At 43.1% G+C, this 18200-nt stretch overlaps 1 protein-coding gene across 1 annotated transcript in view; it reads left to right on the top strand.

Moving 5' to 3' along the window:
- VWDE (von Willebrand factor D and EGF domains) overlaps positions 1-17729 on the top strand; it is a 231100-nt gene extending 213371 nt beyond the window's left edge. The window contains exons 29-31 of the mRNA XM_073677285.1: positions 15565-15660; positions 15752-15855; positions 17634-17729. Of these exons, the coding sequence (XP_073533386.1) occupies positions 15565-15660; positions 15752-15855; positions 17634-17648 (215 nt within the window). The 3' untranslated portion in view covers positions 17649-17729. The remainder of the gene's footprint in view (positions 1-15564; positions 15661-15751; positions 15856-17633) is intronic.
- The last annotated feature ends 471 nt before the right edge of the window (positions 17730-18200 follow it).

Here is an 18200-nt window from a genome sequence, read left to right on the forward strand (position 1 = left end):
GTGACCTCCCCCTAGTGGTGGCTGTATAAATCTGTATATAGTGAGCTCCTTCTAGTGGTGGCTGTATAACTCTGTAGGTAGTGAGCTCCCCCTAGTGGTGGCTGTATAAATCTGTATATAGTGACCTCTCCCTAGTGGTGGCTGTATAAATCTGTATATAGTGACCTCCCCCTAGTGGTGATTGTATAAATCTGTATGTAGTGAACTCCCTCTAGTGGTGGCTGTATAACTCTGTATATAGTGACCTCCCACTAGTGGTGGCTGTATAAATCTGTATATAGTGAGCTCCCTCTAGTGGTGACTGTATAAATCTGTAGGTAGTGAGCTCCCCCTAGTGGTGGCTGTATAAATCTGTATGTAGTGAGCTCCTCCTAGTGGTGGCTGTATAAATCTGTATATAGTGACCTCCCCCTAGTGGTGGCTGTATAAATCTGTATATAGTGACCTCCCCCTAGTGGTGGCTGTATAACTCTGTATGCAGTGAGCTCCTTCTAGTGGTGGCTGTATAACTCTGTAGGTAGTGAGCTCCCCCTAGTGGTGATTGTATAAATCTGTATGTAGTGAACTCCCTCTAGTGGTGACTGTATAACTCTGTATGTAGTGAGCTCCCTCTAGTGGTGACTGTATAAATCTGTATGTAGTGAGCTCCTCCTAGTGGTGGCTGTATAAATCTGTATATAGTGACCTCCCCCTAGTGGTGGCTGTATAAATCTGTATGTAGTGAGCTCCCCCTAGTGGTGGCTGTATAAATCTGAATGTAGTGAGCTCCCTCTAGTGGTGGCTGTATAAATCTGTAGGTAGTGACCTCCCCCTAGTGGTGGCTGTATAAATCTGTATGTAGTGAGCGCCCCCTAGTGGTGGCTGTATAAATCTGTATGTAGTGAGCTCCCCCTAGTGGTGGCTGTATAAATCTGTATGTAGTGAGCTCCCTCTAGTGGTTGCTGTATAAATCTGTATGTAGTGAGCTCCTCCTAGTGGTGGCTGTATAACTTTGTATGTAGTGAGCTCCCCCTAGTGGTGGCTGTATAAATCTGTATGTAGTGAGCTCCCTCTAGTGGTTGCTGTATAAATCTGTATGTAGTGAGCTCCTCCTAGTGGTGGCTGTATAACTCTGTATGTAGTGAGCTCCCTCTAGTGGTTGCTGTATAACTCTGTATGTAGTGAGCTTCCTCTAGTGGTGGCTGTATAAATCTGTATGTAGTGAGCTCCATCTAGTGGTGGTGTATAAATCTGTATGTAGTGAGCTCCTCCTAGTGGTGGCTGTATAAATCTGTATGTAGTGAGCGCCCTCTAGTGGTGGCTGTATAAATCTGTATGTGGTGAGCTCCATCTAGTGGTGGCTGTATAAATCTGAATGTAGTGAGCTCCCCCTAGTGGTGGCTGCATAAATCTGTAGGTAGTGAGCTCCCCCTAGTGGTGGCTGTATAAATCTGTATATAGTGACCTCCCCCTAGTGGTGATTGTATAAATCTGTATGTAGTGAGCTCCCTCTAGTGGTGACTGTATAAATATGTAGGTAGTGACCTCCCCCTAGTGGTGACTGTATAAATCTGTATGTAGTGAGCGCCCTCTAGTGGTGGCTGTATAAATCTGTATGTAGTGAGCTCCCTCTAGTGGTGGCTGTATAAATCTGTATGTAGTGAGCTCCTCCTAGTGGTGGCTGTATAAATCTGTATATAGCGACCTCCCCCTAGTGGTGGCTGTATAAATCTGTATGTAGTGAGCTCCTCCTAGTGGTGGTTGTATAAATCTATATATAGTGACCTCCCCCTAGTGGTGACTGTATAAATCTGTATGTAGTGAGCGCCCTCTAGTGGTGGCTGTATAAATCTGTATGTAGTGAGCTCCCTCTAGTGGTGGCTGTATAAATCTGTATGTAGTGAGCTCCTCCTAGTGGTGGCTGTATAAATCTGTAGGTAGTGAGCTCCCACTAGTGGTGGCTGTATAAATCTGAATGTAGTGAGCTCCCTCTAGTGGTGGCTGTATAAATCTGTATATAGTGATCTCCCCCTAGTGGTGGCTGTATAAATCTGTAGGTAGTGAGCTCCCCCTAGTGGTGGCTGTATAAATCTGTATATAGTGACTTCCCCCTAGTGTTGGCTGTATAAATCTGTATATAGTGACCTCCCCCTAGTGGTGATTGTATAAATCTGTATGTAGTGAGCTCCCTCTAGTGGTGACTGTATAAATCTGTAGGTAGTGAGCTCCCCCTAGTGGTGGCTGTATAAATCTGTATGTAGTGAGCTCCTCCTAGTGGTGGCTGTATAAATCTGTATATAGTGACCTCCCCCTAGTGGTGATTGTATAAATCTGTATGTAGTGAGCTCCCTCTAGTGGTGACTGTATAAATCTGTAGGTAGTGAGCTCCCCCTAGTGGTGGCTGTATAAATCTGTATATAGTGAGCTCCTTCTAGTGGTGGCTGTATAACTCTGTAGGTAGTGAGCTCCCCCTAGTGGTGGCTGTATAAATCTGTATATTGTGACCTCCCCCTAGTGGTGGCTGTATAAATCTGTATATAGTGACCTCCCCCTAGTGGTGGCTGTATAAATCTGTATATAGTGACCTCCCCCTAGTGGTGGCTGTATAAATCTGTATATAGTGACCTCCCCCTAGTGGTGGCTGTATAACTCTGTATGCAGTGAGCTCCTTCTAGTGGTGGCTGTATAACTCTGTAGGTAGTGAGCTCCCCCTAGTGGTGGCTGTATAAATCTGTATGTAGTGAGCGCCCCCTAGTGGTGGCTGTATAAATCTGTACGTAGTGAACTCCCTCTAGTGGTGGCTGTATAACTGTATGTAGTGAGCTCCCTCTAGTGGTGACTGTATAAATCTGTATGTAGTGAGCTCCTCCTAGTGGTGGCTGTATAAATCTGTATATAGTGACCTCCCCCTAGTGGTGGCTGTATAAATCTGTATGTAGTGAGCTCCCCCTAGTGGTGGCTGTATAAATCTGAATGTAGTGAGCTCCCTCTAGTGGTGGCTGTATAAATCTGTAGGTAGTGACCTCCCCCTAGTGGTGGCTGTATAAATCTGTATGTAGTGAGCGCCCCCTAGTGGTGGCTGTATAAATCTGTATGTAGTGAGCTCCCCCTAGTGGTGGCTGTATAAATCTGTATGTAGTGAGCTCCCTCTAGTGGTTGCTGTATAAATCTGTATGTAGTGAGCTCCTCCTAGTGGTGGCTGTATAACTCTGTATGTAGTGAGCTCCCCCTAGTGGTGGCTGTATAAATCTGTATGTAGTGAGCTCCCTCTAGTGCTTGCTGTATAAATCTGTATGTAGTGAGCTCCTCCTAGTGGTGGCTGTATAACTCTGTATGTAGTGAGCTCCCTCTAGTGGTTGCTGTATAACTCTGTATGTAGTGAGCTTCCTCTAGTGGTGGCTGTATAAATCTGTATGTAGTGAGCTCCATCTAGTGGTGGTGTATAAATCTGTATGTAGTGAGCTCCTCCTAGTGGTGGCTGTATAAATCTGTATGTAGTGAGCGCCCTCTAGTGGTGGCTGTATAAATCTGTATGTGGTGAGCTCCATCTAGTGGTGGCTGTATAAATCTGAATGTAGTGAGCTCCCCCTAGTGGTGGCTGCATAAATCTGTAGGTAGTGAGCTCCCCCTAGTGGTGGCTGTATAAATCTGTATATAGTGACCTCCCCCTAGTGGTGATTGTATAAATCTGTATGTAGTGAGCTCCCTCTAGTGGTGACTGTATAAATATGTAGGTAGTGACCTCCCCCTAGTGGTGACTGTATAAATCTGTATGTAGTGAGCGCCCTCTAGTGGTGGCTGTATAAATCTGTATGTAGTGAGCTCCCTCTAGTGGTGGCTGTATAAATCTGTATGTAGTGAGCTCCTCCTAGTGGTGGCTGTATAAATCTGTATATAGCGACCTCCCCCTAGTGGTGGCTGTATAAATCTGTATGTAGTGAGCTCCTCCTAGTGGTGGTTGTATAAATCTATATATAGTGACCTCCCCCTAGTGGTGACTGTATAAATCTGTAGGTAGTGAGCTCCCACTAGTGGTGGCTGTATAAATCTGAATGTAGTGAGCTCCCTCTAGTGGTGGCTGTATAAATCTGTATATAGTGATCTCCCCCTAGTGGTGGCTGTATAAATCTGTAGGTAGTGAGCTCCGCCTAGTGGTGGCTGTATAAATCTGTATATAGTGACCTCCCCCTAGTGTTGGTTGTATAAATCTGTATATAGTGACCTCCCCCTAGTGGTGATTGTATAAATCTGTATGTAGTGAGCTCCCTCTAGTGGTGACTGTATAAATCTGTAGGTAGTGAGCTCCCCCTAGTGGTGGCTGTATAAATCTGTATGTAGTGAGCTCCTCCTAGTGGTGGCTGTATAAATCTGTATATAGTGACCTCCCCCTAGTGGTGATTGTATAAATCTGTATGTAGTGAGCTCCCTCTAGTGGTGACTGTATAAATCTGTAGGTAGTGAGCTCCCCCTAGTGGTAGCTGTATAAATCTGTATATAGTGAGCTCCTTCTAGTGGTGGCTGTATAACTCTGTAGGTAGTGAGCTCCCCCTAGTGGTGGCTGTATAAATCTGTATATAGTGACCTCCCCCTAGTGGTGGCTGTATAAATCTGTATATAGTGACCTCCCCCTAGTGGTGATTGTATAAATCTGTATGTAGTGAACTCCCTCTAGTGGTGGCTGTATAACTGTATATAATGACCTCCCACTAGTGGTGGCTGTATAAATCTGTATATAGTGAGCTCCTTCTAGTGGTGGCTGTATAAATCTGTATATAGTGAGCTCCCTCTAGTGGTGACTGTATAAATCTGTAGGTAGTGAGCTCCCCCTAGTGGTGGCTGTATAAATCTGTATGTAGTGAGCTCCTCCTAGTGGTGGCTGTATAAATCTGTATATAGTGAGCTCCTTCTAGTGGTGGCTGTATAACTCTGTAGGTAGTGAGCTCCCCCTAGTGGTGATTGTATAAATCTGTATGTAGTGAACTCCCTCTAGTGGTGGCTGTATAACTCTGTATGTAGTGAGCTCCCTCTAGTGGTGACTGTATAAATCTGTATGTAGTGAGCTCCTCCTAGTGGTGGCTGTATAAATCTGTATATAGTGACCTCCCCCTAGTGGTGGCTGTATAAATCTGTATGTAGTGAGTTCCCCCTAGTGGTGGCTGTATAAATCTGAATGTAGTGAGCTCCCCCTAGTGGTGGCTGCATAAATCTGTAGGTAGTGAGCTCCCCCTAGTGGTGGCTGTATAAATCTGTATATAGTGACCTCCCCCTAGTGGTGATTGTATAAATCTGTATGTAGTGAGCTCCCTCTAGTGGTGACTGTATAAATATGTAGGTAGTGACCTCCCCCTAGTGGTGACTGTATAAATCTGTATGTAGTGAGCGCCCTCTAGTGGTGGCTGTATAAATCTGTATGTAGTGAGCTCCCTCTAGTGGTGGCTGTATAAATCTGTATGTAGTGAGCTCCTCCTAGTGGTGGCTGTATAAATCTGTATATAGCGACCTCCCCCTAGTGGTGGCTGTATAAATCTGTATGTAGTGAGCTCCTCCTAGTGGTCGTTGTATAAATCTATATATAGTGACCTCCCCCTAGTGGTGACTGTATAAATCTGTAGGTAGTGAGCTCCCGCTAGTGGTGGCTGTATAAATCTGAATGTAGTGAGCTCCCTCTAGTGGTGGCTGTATAAATCTGTAGGTAGTGAGCTCCCCCTAGTGGTGGCTGTATAAATCTGTATATAGTGACCTCCCCCTAGTGGTGGCTGTATAAATCTGTATATAGTGACCTCCCCCTAGTGGTGATTGTATAAATCTGTATGTAGTGAGCTCCCTCTAGTGGTGACTGTATAAATCTGTAGGTAGTGAGCTCCCCCTAGTGGTGGCTGTATAAATCTGTATGTAGTGAGCTCCTCCTAGTGGTGGCTGTATAAATCTGTATATAGTGACCTCCCCCTAGTGGTGGCTGTATAAATCTGTATATAGTGAGCTCCTTCTAGTGGTGGCTGTATAACTCTGTAGGTAGTGAGCTCCCCCTAGTGGTGGCTGTATAAATCTGTATATAGTGACCTCTCCCTAGTGGTGGCTGTATAAATCTGTATATAGTGACCTCCCCCTAGTGGTGATTGTATAAATCTGTATGTAGTGAACTCCCTCTAGTGGTGGCTGTATAACTCTGTATATAGTGATCTCCCACTAGTGGTGGCTGTATAAATCTGTATATAGTGAGCTCCTTCTAGTGGTGGCTATATAAATCTGTATATAGTGAGCTCCCTCTAGTGGTGACTGTATAAATCTGTAGGTAGTGAGCTCCCCCTAGTGGTGGCTGTATAAATCTGTATGTAGTGAGCTCCTCCTAGTGGTGGCTGTATAAATCTGTATATAGTGACCTCCCCCTAGTGGTGGCTGTATAAATCTGTATATAGTGACCTCCCCCTAGTGGTGGCTGTATAACTCTGTATGCAGTGAGCTCCTTCTAGTGGTGGCTGTATAACTCTGTAGGTAGTGAGCTCCCCCTAGTGGTGATTGTATAAATCTGTATGTAGTGAACTCCCTCTAGTGGTGACTGTATAACTCTGTATGTAGTGAGCTCCCTCTAGTGGTGACTGTATAAATCTGTATGTAGTGAGCTCCTCCTAGTGGTGGCTGTATAAATCTGTATATAGTGACCTCCCCCTAGTGGTGGCTGTATAAATCTGTATGTAGTGAGCTCCCCCTAGTGGTGGCTGTATAACTCTGAATGTAGTGAGCTCCCTCTAGTGGTGGCTGTATAAATCTGTAGGCAGTGACCTCCCCCTAGTGGTGGCTGTATAAATCTGTATGTAGTGAGCGCCCCCTAGTGGTGGCTGTATAAATCTGTATGTAGTGAGCTCCCCCTAGTGGTGGCTGTATAAATCTGTATGTAGTGAGCTCCCTCTAGTGGTTGCTGTATAAATCTGTATGTAGTGAGCTCCTCCTAGTGGTGGCTGTATAACTCTGTATGTAGTGAGCTCCCCCTAGTGGTGGCTGTATAAATCTGTATGTAGTGAGCTCCCTCTAGTGGTTGCTGTATAAATCTGTATGTAGTGAGCTCCTCCTAGTGGTGGCTGTATAACTCTGTATGTAGTGAGCTCCCTCTAGTGGTTGCTGTATAACTCTGTATGTAGTGAGCTTCCTCTAGTGGTGGCTGTATAAATCTGTATGTAGTGAGCTCCATCTAGTGGTGGTGTATAAATCTGTATGTAGTGAGCTCCTCCTAGTGGTGGCTGTATAAATCTGTATGTAGTGAGCGCCCTCTAGTGGTGGCTGTATAAATCTGTATGTGGTGAGCTCCATCTAGTGGTGGCTGTATAAATCTGAATGTAGTGAGCTCCCCCTAGTGGTGGCTGCATAAATCTGTAGGTAGTGAGCTCCCCCTAGTGGTGGCTGTATAAATCTGTATATAGTGACCTCCCCCTAGTGGTGATTGTATAAATCTGTATGTAGTGAGCTCCCTCTAGTGGTGGCTGTATAACTCTGTATGTAGTGAGCTCCCCCTAGTGGTGGCTGTATAAATCTGTATGTAGTGAGCTCCCTCTAGTGGTTGCTGTATAAATCTGTATGTAGTGAGCTCCTCCTAGTGGTGGCTGTATAACTCTGTATGTAGTGAGCTCCCTCTAGTGGTTGCTGTATAACTCTGTATGTAGTGAGCTTCCTCTAGTGGTGGCTGTATAAATCTGTATGTAGTGAGCTCCATCTAGTGGTGGTGTATAAATCTGTATGTAGTGAGCTCCTCCTAGTGGTGGCTGTATAAATCTGTATGTAGTGAGCGCCCTCTAGTGGTGGCTGTATAAATCTGTATGTGGTGAGCTCCATCTAGTGGTGGCTGTATAAATCTGAATGTAGTGAGCTCCCCCTAGTGGTGGCTGCATAAATCTGTAGGTAGTGAGCTCCCCCTAGTGGTGGCTGTATAAATCTGTACATAGTGACCTCCCCCTAGTGGTGATTGTATAAATCTGTTTGTAGTGAGCTCCCTCTAGTGGTGACTGTATAAATATGTAGGTAGTGACCTCCCCCTAGTGGTGACTGTATAAATCTGTATGTAGTGAGCGCCCTCTAGTGGTGGCTGTATAAATCTGTATGTAGTGAGCTCCCTCTAGTGGTGGCTGTATAAATCTGTATGTAGTGAGCTCCTCCTAGTGGTGGCTGTATAAATCTGTATATAGCGACCTCCCCGTAGTGGTGGCTGTATAAATCTGTATGTAGTGAGCTCCTCCTAGTGGTGGTTGTATAAATCTATATATAGTGACCTCCCCCTAGTGGTGACTGTATAAATCTGTATGTAGTGAGCGCCCTCTAGTGGTGGCTGTATAAATCTGTATGTAGTGAGCTCCCTCTAGTGGTGGCTGTATAAATCTGTATGTAGTGAGCTCCTCCTAGTGGTGGTTGTATAAATCTGTAGGTAGTGAGCTCCCACTAGTGGTGGCTGTATAAATCTGAATGTAGTGAGCTCCCTCTAGTGGTGGCTGTATAAATCTGTATATAGTGATCTCCCCCTAGTGGTGGCTGTATAAATCTGTAGGTAGTGAGCTCCCCCTAGTGGTGGCTGTATAAATCTGTATATAGTGACCTCCCCCTAGTGTTGGCTGTATAAATCTGTATATAGTGACCTCCCCCTAGTGGTGATTGTATAAATCTGTATGTAGTGAGCTCCCTCTAGTGGTGACTGTATAAATCTGTAGGTAGTGAGCTCCCCCTAGTGGTGGCTGTATAAATCTGTATGTAGTGAGCTCCTCCTAGTGGTGGCTGTATAAATCTGTATATAGTGACCTCCCCCTAGTGGTGATTGTATAAATCTGTATGTAGTGAGCTCCCTCTAGTGGTGACTGTATAAATCTGTAGGTAGTGAGCTCCCCCTAGTGGTGGCTGTATAAATCTGTATATAGTGAGCTCCTTCTAGTGGTGGCTGTATAACTCTGTAGGTAGTGAGCTCCCCCTAGTGGTGGCTGTATAAATCTGTATATAGTGACCTCCCCCTAGTGGTGGCTGTATAAATCTGTATATAGTGACCTCCCCCTAGTGGTGATTGTATAAATCTGTATGTAGTGAACTCCCTCTAGTGGTGGCTGTATAACTGTATATAATGACCTCCCACTAGTGGTGGCTGTATAAATCTGTATATAGTGAGCTCCTTCTAGTGGTGGCTGTATAAATCTGTATATAGTGAGCTCCCTCTAGTGGTGACTGTATAAATCTGTAGGTAGTGAGCTCCCCCTAGTGGTGGCTGTATAAATCTGTATGTAGTGAGCTCCTCCTAGTGGTGGCTGTATAAATCTGTATATAGTGAGCTCCTTCTAGTGGTGGCTGTATAACTCTGTAGGTAGTGAGCTCCCCCTAGTGGTGATTGTATAAATCTGTATGTAGTGAACTCCCTCTAGTGGTGGCTGTATAACTCTGTATGTAGTGAGCTCCCTCTAGTGGTGACTGTATAAATCTGTATGTAGTGAGCTCCTCCTAGTGGTGGCTGTATAAATCTGTATATAGTGACCTCCCCCTAGTGGTGGCTGTATAAATCTGTATGTAGTGAGCTCCCCCTAGTGGTGGCTGTATAAATCTGAATGTAGTGAGCTCCCCCTAGTGGTGGCTGCATAAATCTGTAGGTAGTGAGCTCCCCCTAGTGGTGGCTGTATAAATCTGTATATAGTGACCTCCCCCTAGTGGTGATTGTATAAATCTGTATGTAGTGAGCTCCCTCTAGTGGTGACTGTATAAATATATAGGTAGTGACCTCCCCCTAGTGGTGACTGTATAAATCTGTATGTAGTGAGCGCCCTCTAGTGGTGGCTGTATAAATCTGTATGTAGTGAGCTCCCTCTAGTGGTGGCTGTATAAATCTGTATGTAGTGAGCTCCTCCTAGTGGTGGCTGTATAAATCTGTATATAGCGACCTCCCCCTAGTGGTGGCTGTATAAATCTGTATGTAGTGAGCTCCTCCTAGTGGTCGTTGTATAAATCTATATATAGTGACCTCCCCCTAGTGGTGACTGTATAAATCTGTAGGTAGTGAGCTCCCGCTAGTGGTGGCTGTATAAATCTGAATGTAGTGAGCTCCCTCTAGTGGTGGCTGTATAAATCTGTAGGTAGTGAGCTCCCCCTAGTGGTGGCTGTATAAATCTGTATATAGTGACCTCCCCCTAGTGGTGGCTGTATAAATCTGTATATAGTGACCTCCCCCTAGTGGTGATTGTATAAATCTGTATGTAGTGAGCTCCCTCTAGTGGTGACTGTATAAATCTGTAGGTAGTGAGCTCCCCCTAGTGGTGGCTGTATAAATCTGTATATAGTGACCTCTCCCTAGTGGTGGCTGTATAAATCTGTATATAGTGACCTCCCCCTAGTGGTGATTGTATAAATCTGTATGTAGTGAACTCCCTCTAGTGGTGGCTGTATAACTCTGTATATAGTGACCTCCCACTAGTGGTGGCTGTATAAATCTGTATATAGTGAGCTCCTTCTAGTGGTGGCTATATAAATCTGTATATAGTGAGCTCCCTCTAGTGGTGACTGTATAAATCTGTAGGTAGTGAGCTCCCCCTAGTGGTGGCTGTATAAATCTGTATGTAGTGAGCTCCTCCTAGTGGTGGCTGTATAAATCTGTATATAGTGACCTCCCCCTAGTGGTGGCTGTATAAATCTGTATATAGTGACCTCCCCCTAGTGGTGGCTGTATAACTCTGTATGCAGTGAGCTCCTTCTAGTGGTGGCTGTATAACTCTGTAGGTAGTGAGCTCCCCCTAGTGGTGATTGTATAAATCTCTATGTAGTGAACTCCCTCTAGTGGTGGCTGTATAACTCTGTATGTAGTGAGCTCCCTCTAGTGGTGACTGTATAAATCTGTATGTAGTGAGCTCCTCCTAGTGGTGGCTGTATAAATCTGTATATAGTGACCTCCCCCTAGTGGTGGCTGTATAAATCTGTATGTAGTGAGCTCCCCCTAGTGGTGGCTGTATAAATCTGAATGTAGTGAGCTCCCTCTAGTGGTGGCTGTATAAATCTGTAGGTAGTGACCTCCCCCTAGTGGTGGCTGTATAAATCTGTATGTAGTGAGCGCCCCCTAGTGGTGGCTGTATAAATCTGTATGTAGTGAGCTCCCCCTAGTGGTGGCTGTATAAATCTGTATGTAGTGAGCTCCCTCTAGTGGTTGCTGTATAAATCTGTATGTAGTGAGCTCCTCCTAGTGGTGGCTGTATAACTCTGTATGTAGTGAGCTCCCTCTAGTGGTTGCTGTATAACTCTGTATGTAGTGAGCTTCCTCTAGTGGTGGCTGTATAAATCTGTATGTAGTGAGCTCCATCTAGTGGTGGTGTATAAATCTGTATGTAGTGAGCTCCTCCTAGTGGTGGCTGTATAAATCTGTATGTAGTGAGCGCCCTCTAGTGGTGGCTGTATAAATCTGTATGTGGTGAGCTCCATCTAGTGGTGGCTGTATAAATCTGAATGTAGTGAGCTCCCCCTAGTGGTGGCTGCATAAATCTGTAGGTAGTGAGCTCCCCCTAGTGGTGGCTGTATAAATCTGTATATAGTGACCTCCCCCTAGTGGTGATTGTATAAATCTGTATGTAGTGAGCTCCCTCTAGTGGTGACTGTATAAATATGTAGGTAGTGACCTCCCCCTAGTGGTGACTGTATAAATCTGTATGTAGTGAGCGCCCTCTAGTGGTGGCTGTATAAATCTGTATGTAGTGAGCTCCCTCTAGTGGTGGCTGTATAAATCTGTATGTAGTGAGCTCCTCCTAGTGGTGGCTGTATAAATCTGTATATAGCGACCTCCCCCTAGTGGTGGCTGTATAAATCTGTATGTAGTGAGCTCCTCCTAGTGGTCGTTGTATAAATCTATATATAGTGACCTCCCCCTAGTGGTGACTGTATAAATCTGTAGGTAGTGAGCTCCCGCTAGTGGTGGCTGTATAAATCTGAATGTAGTGAGCTCCCTCTAGTGGTGGCTGTATAAGTCTGTAGGTAGTGAGCTCCCCCTAGTGGTGGCTGTATAAATCTGTATATAGTGACCTCCCCCTAGTGGTGGCTGTATAAATCTGTATATAGTGACCTCCCCCTAGTGGTGATTGTATAAATCTGTATGTAGTGAGCTCCCTCTAGTGGTGACTGTATAAATCTGTAGGTAGTGAGCTCCCCCTAGTGGTGGCTGTATAAATCTGTATGTAGTGAGCTCCTCCTAGTGGTGGCTGTATAAATCTGTATATAGTGACCTCCCCCTAGTGGTGGCTGTATAAATCTGTATATAGTGAGCTCCTTCTAGTGGTGGCTGTATAACTCTGTAGGTAGTGAGCTCCCCCTAGTGGTGGCTGTATAAATCTGTATATAGTGACCTTTCCCTAGTGGTGGCTGTATAAATCTGTATATAGTGACCTCCCCCTAGTGGTGATTGTATAAATCTGTATGTAGTGAACTCCCTCTAGTGGTGGCTGTATAACTCTGTATATAGTGACCTCCCACTAGTGGTGGCTGTATAAATCTGTATATAGTGAGCTCCTTCTAGTGGTGGCTGTATAAATCTGTATATAGTGAGCTCCCTCTAGTGGTGACTGTATAAATCTGTAGGTAGTGAGCTCCCCCTAGTGGTGGCTGTATAAATCTGTATGTAGTGAGCTCCTCCTAGTGGTGGCTGTATAAATCTGTATATAGTGACCTCCCCCTAGTGGTGGCTGTATAAATCTGTATATAGTGACCTCCCCCTAGTGGTGGCTGTATAACTCTGTATGCAGTGAGCTCCTTCTAGTGGTGGCTGTATAACTCTGTAGGTAGTGAGCTCCCCCTAGTGGTGATTGTATAAATCTCTATGTAGTGAACTCCCTCTAGTGGTGGCTGTATAACTCTGTATGTAGTGAGCTCCCTCTAGTGGTGACTGTATAAATCTGTATGTAGTGAGCTCCTCCTAGTGGTGGCTGTATAAATCTGTATATAGTGACCTCCCCCTAGTGGTGGCTGTATAAATCTGTATGTAGTGAGCTCCCCCTAGTGGTGGCTGTATAAATCTGAATGTAGTGAGCTCCCTCTAGTGGTGGCTGTATAAATCTGTAGGTAGTGACCTCCCCCTAGTGGTGGCTGTATAAATCTGTATGTAGTGAGCGCCCCCTAGTGGTGGCTGTATAAATCTGTATGTAGTGAGCTCCCCCTAGTGGTGGCTGTATAAATCTGTATGTAGTGAGCTCCCTCTAGTGGTTGCTGTATAAATCTGTATGTAGTGAGCTCCTCCTAGTGGTGGCTGTATAACTCTGTATGTAGTGAGCTCCCCCTAGTGGTGGCTGTATAAATCTGTATGTAGTGAGCTCCCTCTAGTGGTTGCTGTATAAATCTGTATGTAGTGAGCTCCCTCTAGTGGTTGCTGTATAACTCTGTATGTAGTGAGCTTCCTCTAGTGGTGGCTGTATAAATCTGTATGTAGTGAGCTCCTCCTAGTGGTGGCTGTATAACTCTGTATGTAGTGAGCTCCCTCTAGTGGTTGCTGTATAACTCTGTATGTAGTGAGCTTCCTCTAGTGGTGGCTGTATAAATCTGTATGTAGTGAGCTCCATCTAGTGGTGGTGTATAAATCTGTATGTAGTGAGCTCCTCCTAGTGGTGGCTGTATAAATCTGTATGTAGTGAGCGCCCTCTAGTGGTGGCTGTATAAATCTGTATGTGGTGAGCTCCATCTAGTGGTGGCTGTATAAATCTGTATGTAGTGAGCTCCCTCTAGTGGTGGCTGTATAAATCTGTATGTGGTGAGCTCCCCCTAGTGGTGGTGTATAAATCTGTATGTAGTGAGCTCCATCTAGTGGTGGCTGTATAAATTTGTATGTAGTGAGCTCCCTCTAGTGGTGGCATTATAAATCTGTATGTCGGGAGCTCCCCCTAGTGGTGACTGTATAAATCTGTATGTAGTGAGCTCCTCCTAGTGGTGGCTGTATAAATCTGTATATAGTGACCTCCCCCTAGTGGTGACTGTATAAATCTGTATGTAGTGAGCTCCCTCTAGTGGTGGCTGTATAAATCTGTATATAGTGAGCTCCCTCTAGTGGTGGTTGTATAAATCTGTATGTAGTGAGCTCCCCCTAGTGGTGGTTGTATAAATCTGTATGTAGTGAGCTCCCTCTAGTGGTGGCTGTATAAATCTGTATATAGTGACCTCCCCCTAGTGGTGGCTGTATAAATCTGTATGTAGTGAGCTCCCTCTAGTGGTGGCTGTATAAATCTGTATATAGTGACCTCCCCCTAGTGGTGGCTGTATAAATCTGTATGTAGTGAGCTCCCTCTAGTGGTGGCTGTATAACTCTGTATATAGTGAGCTCCCTCTAGTGGTGGCTGTATGAATCTGTATATAGTGAGCTCCCTCTAGTGGTGGCTGTATAACTCTGTATATAGTGAGCTCCCTCTAGTGGTGGCTGTATAAATCTGTATGTAGTGAGCTTCTCCTAGTGGTGACTGTATAAATCTGTATGTAGTGAGCTCCTCCTAGTGGTGACTGTATAAATCTGTATGTAGTGAGCTCCCTCTAGTGGTGGCTGTATAAATCTGTATGTAGTGAGCTCCCTCTAGTGGTGGCTGTATAAATCTGTATATAGTGACCTCCCCCTAGTGGTGGCTGTATAAATCTGTATGTAGTGAGCTCCTCCTAGTGGTGGCTGTATAAATCTGTATGTAGTGAGCTTCTCCTAGTGGTGACTGTATAAATCTGTATGTAGTGAGCTCCTCCTAGTGGTGACTGTATAAATCTGTATGTAGTGAGCTCCCTCTAGTGGTGGCTGTATAAATCTGTATGTAGTGAGCTCCCTCTAGTGGTGGCTGTATAAATCTGTATATAGTGACCTCCCCCTAGTGGTGGCTGTATAAATCTGTATGTAGTGAGCTCCTCCTAGTGGTGGTTGTATAAATCTGTATGTAGTGAGCTCCCTCTAGTGGTGGCTGTATAAATCTGTATATAGTGACCTCCCCCTAGTGGTGGCTGTATAAATCTGTATGTAGTGAGCTCCCTCTAGTGGTGGCTGTATAACTCTGTATATAGTGAGCTCCCTCTAGTGGTGGCTGTATAAATCTGTATGTGGTGAGCTTCTCCTAGTGGTGACTGTATAAATCTGTATGTAGTGAGCTCCTCCTAGTGGTGACTGTATAAATCTGTATGTAGTGAGCTCCCTCTAGTGGTGGCTGTATAAATCTGTATGTAGTGAGCTCCCTCTAGTGGTGGCTGTATAAATCTGTATATAGTGACCTCCCCCTAGTGGTGGCTGTATAAATCTGTATGTAGTGAGCTCCTCCTAGTGGTGGCTGTATAAATCTGTATGTAGTGAGCTCCCACTAGTGGTGACTGTATAAATCTGTAGGTAGTGAGCTCCTCCTAGTGGTGACTTCAGACACACAAAACGTTATCATTTAATTCTAAGCCTCTGGACAGTTCTACTGACACGACTTTGATGCGTTGGGCCATTGCTCATCCAGTCCACTCTTGGTAACTAGTTCCATTAATCTTATGCCATGTCCCGCTGCTGAGCGAGGAGCGCCGGGTCCTTCATGATGTGAGTTTATATTAAGTCTATTCATTTTGTCTATTTTGTTAATCAGTTGCGCTTTCGTGTTTCCCCAGCAATCTGTCTGCAGAAGTGTAAGAATGGGGGCGACTGTATTGGGCCAAATACCTGCCAGTGCCCGGCGGACTGGGAAGGGGCTCAGTGCCAGACGCGTAAGTGATACTCCCCCCGTACAGTGACTGTTCACATACTCAGAATGTTTCTACCATTACTGTATTTAATGTCTTTTTACTATTTATTCAGCCGTCTGCAATTACAAATGTCTGTACGGAGGGCGCTGCGCGGCCCCTAATGTGTGTTCCTGTCGCCCCGGCTATACCGGCGTCACCTGTGGTCACAGATTACAGGTAATGGTCACTTTCGGGGGATAGAAGGGAATATATTGTATTTGGTTACAGTTTTTCTCCGCATCAGGAAACTTTACAACAACAGGAACACGCAATACAGCAAAAAAATAAAAAGAATGAAGTTTGGTATTAAACTGCAAAGGAAAAGAAAAGAAAAAAGAAAAGAAACTCAACATATAGATACAATGAGACATATAAACACAGGCGCAAGAAACTGGACTTTGATGGCTCTGCCGCTCCCTGCATCTGGTTCTTCCCTTGTAACTTCTATTTGTTTTGCCCTTGTTGTAATGGGGAATGTCCTGATTCCTGCCGGGCTTCTGCTTACATGTTCATGCTCCATGTTCACACTACATTCAGGCCACACGTTAGTGGCTCCATCAAGGTTTTAAAAAACCCCAAAAATAGGATTTTGATGCAACCTCCGAGGGAGCCATTCATTATAACGAGTCACTTCGCGCTCCATCTTGTCTCCATTTCAGCAGTGTCCCATCTTTTTAGGTTTGCACATAGTGCTGCTTTGTTAAATAATAGACTGCCTCTCCATGCTGCACAGACTTCTTTTAGTTCCCTTCTCTTCAGGCAAAAGGAAATACAAAATGATTAGTTACCAGTATTGCAGTTTATTGATCAAGTGATCGCAGGTTCAAGTCCCCTTGTGGGATCAATAAGAAGTGGGGAAAAAAAAATGAAAAAATAATTTCAAACAATAAAAAATTATTAAAGTCTTCCCCCTTTCCTTGGACAGTACATAAAATAAAAAAATATATATATATATACTATAATATAATAAAATAATAATATATATTATATTTATATAATATATAAAAAAAATAATATATTATATAAAATACATATTTTAAAAAAATAATATATTATATAAAATACATATTTAAAAAAATAATATATTTTATAAAATACACATTTAAAAAAAATAATATATTATATAAAATACATAATATTTAAAAAAAATGAATATATTATATAAAATACATAATATTTAAAAAAATAATATATTATATAAAATACACATTTAAAAAAAGAATATATTTTTATAAAATACATATTTTAAAAAAAGAATATATTATATAAAATACATGTTTAAAAAAATGAATATATTATATAAAATACATATTTAAAAAAATATATATATTATATAAAATACATATTTAAAAAAATAATATATTATATAAAATACATATTTAAAAAAATAATATATTTTATAAAATACATATTTAAAAAAAGAATATATTACATAAAATACATAATATTTCAAAAAAGAATATATTATATAAAATACATATTTAAAAAAATAATATATTTTATAAAATACATAATATTTTAAAAAAATAATATATTATATAAAATACATAATATTTAAAAAAATATATTTTTGCAATCGCAGTTTGCAGAACTAAAAAAATGATCATCGTAGTTATCACTTGCAGTAAATGCCGAAATGAAGAAAAAAGGCAAAATTGCTCTTTTCTGTTCACCACCTCCCAAAAATAAAGAATAAAAAGAGATCAGAATATCAGATGGACCCCAAAATGGTGATGATAGTGCTACATGTGGTACCACAAATATCAAGACCTGATACAATGCTATAGACCGAAAAATTAAAAAAAAAAAAAAAAAAGTAGCTCTCGGAAGGTAAAGAATAAAAAAACTAAAGAACAAAGAGGGGCCTCAAGAGACCTGCCACCCAGGGGCCCGAATAGACCCAGAGCCGCCCTGGTTGTCAGTGATAATTTTTTACCTTTTCTTTCCATTTTCAGCCGCTGCGAGGATGAATCCGGGTATTTATTGAGAAGTGAAAACTCCAGACATTAATCACAGAACCAAAACTATAGGTGATAGGAGAAGTCCCCAAGCCGAGAAGATACGAAGAAGGAGGAGGATGAGGATGAGGATGTCTCGGATACAACAATAATACCTGCTGAGCCTGCTCGGATACTGTGCGGAGATATATTCCTTGTAAGATACAGAACCCTCATCCCTTTATTTATCCATATAAATGTGCATTTCAGTGACAGACGAAGCGGCTCACATGTAAACGCACAACGACGCTGCGCTGTAAACCGCAAGATCCAGAATGATAGAGATGTAGCAGAGCTGAATGTGCTCCTTCACACATAGCCGCTACGCTGTGTCCTGTGATACATGTCTGAGTTATAATATAGCAGTCCTATGTAAAACTGCAATCAACAAGCCGTAACATCACAATACACTCGGCTCTGCTACATCTGTACTTTGTTTTTTTTTCTGTAGACAGTAAAAAAAAAAAAAAATCTTTACAGTGGGTTTTTTTTGTAATTGTTTTTTTTTTATTTTCCTGCAATTTT

This window comes from Phyllobates terribilis, unplaced genomic scaffold (genome assembly GCF_046119375.1).
Source record: "Phyllobates terribilis strain yellow unplaced genomic scaffold, ASM4611937v1 Scaffold_4__5_contigs__length_816908805, whole genome shotgun sequence".
Taxonomy (NCBI): Eukaryota; Metazoa; Chordata; class Amphibia; order Anura; family Dendrobatidae; genus Phyllobates; species Phyllobates terribilis.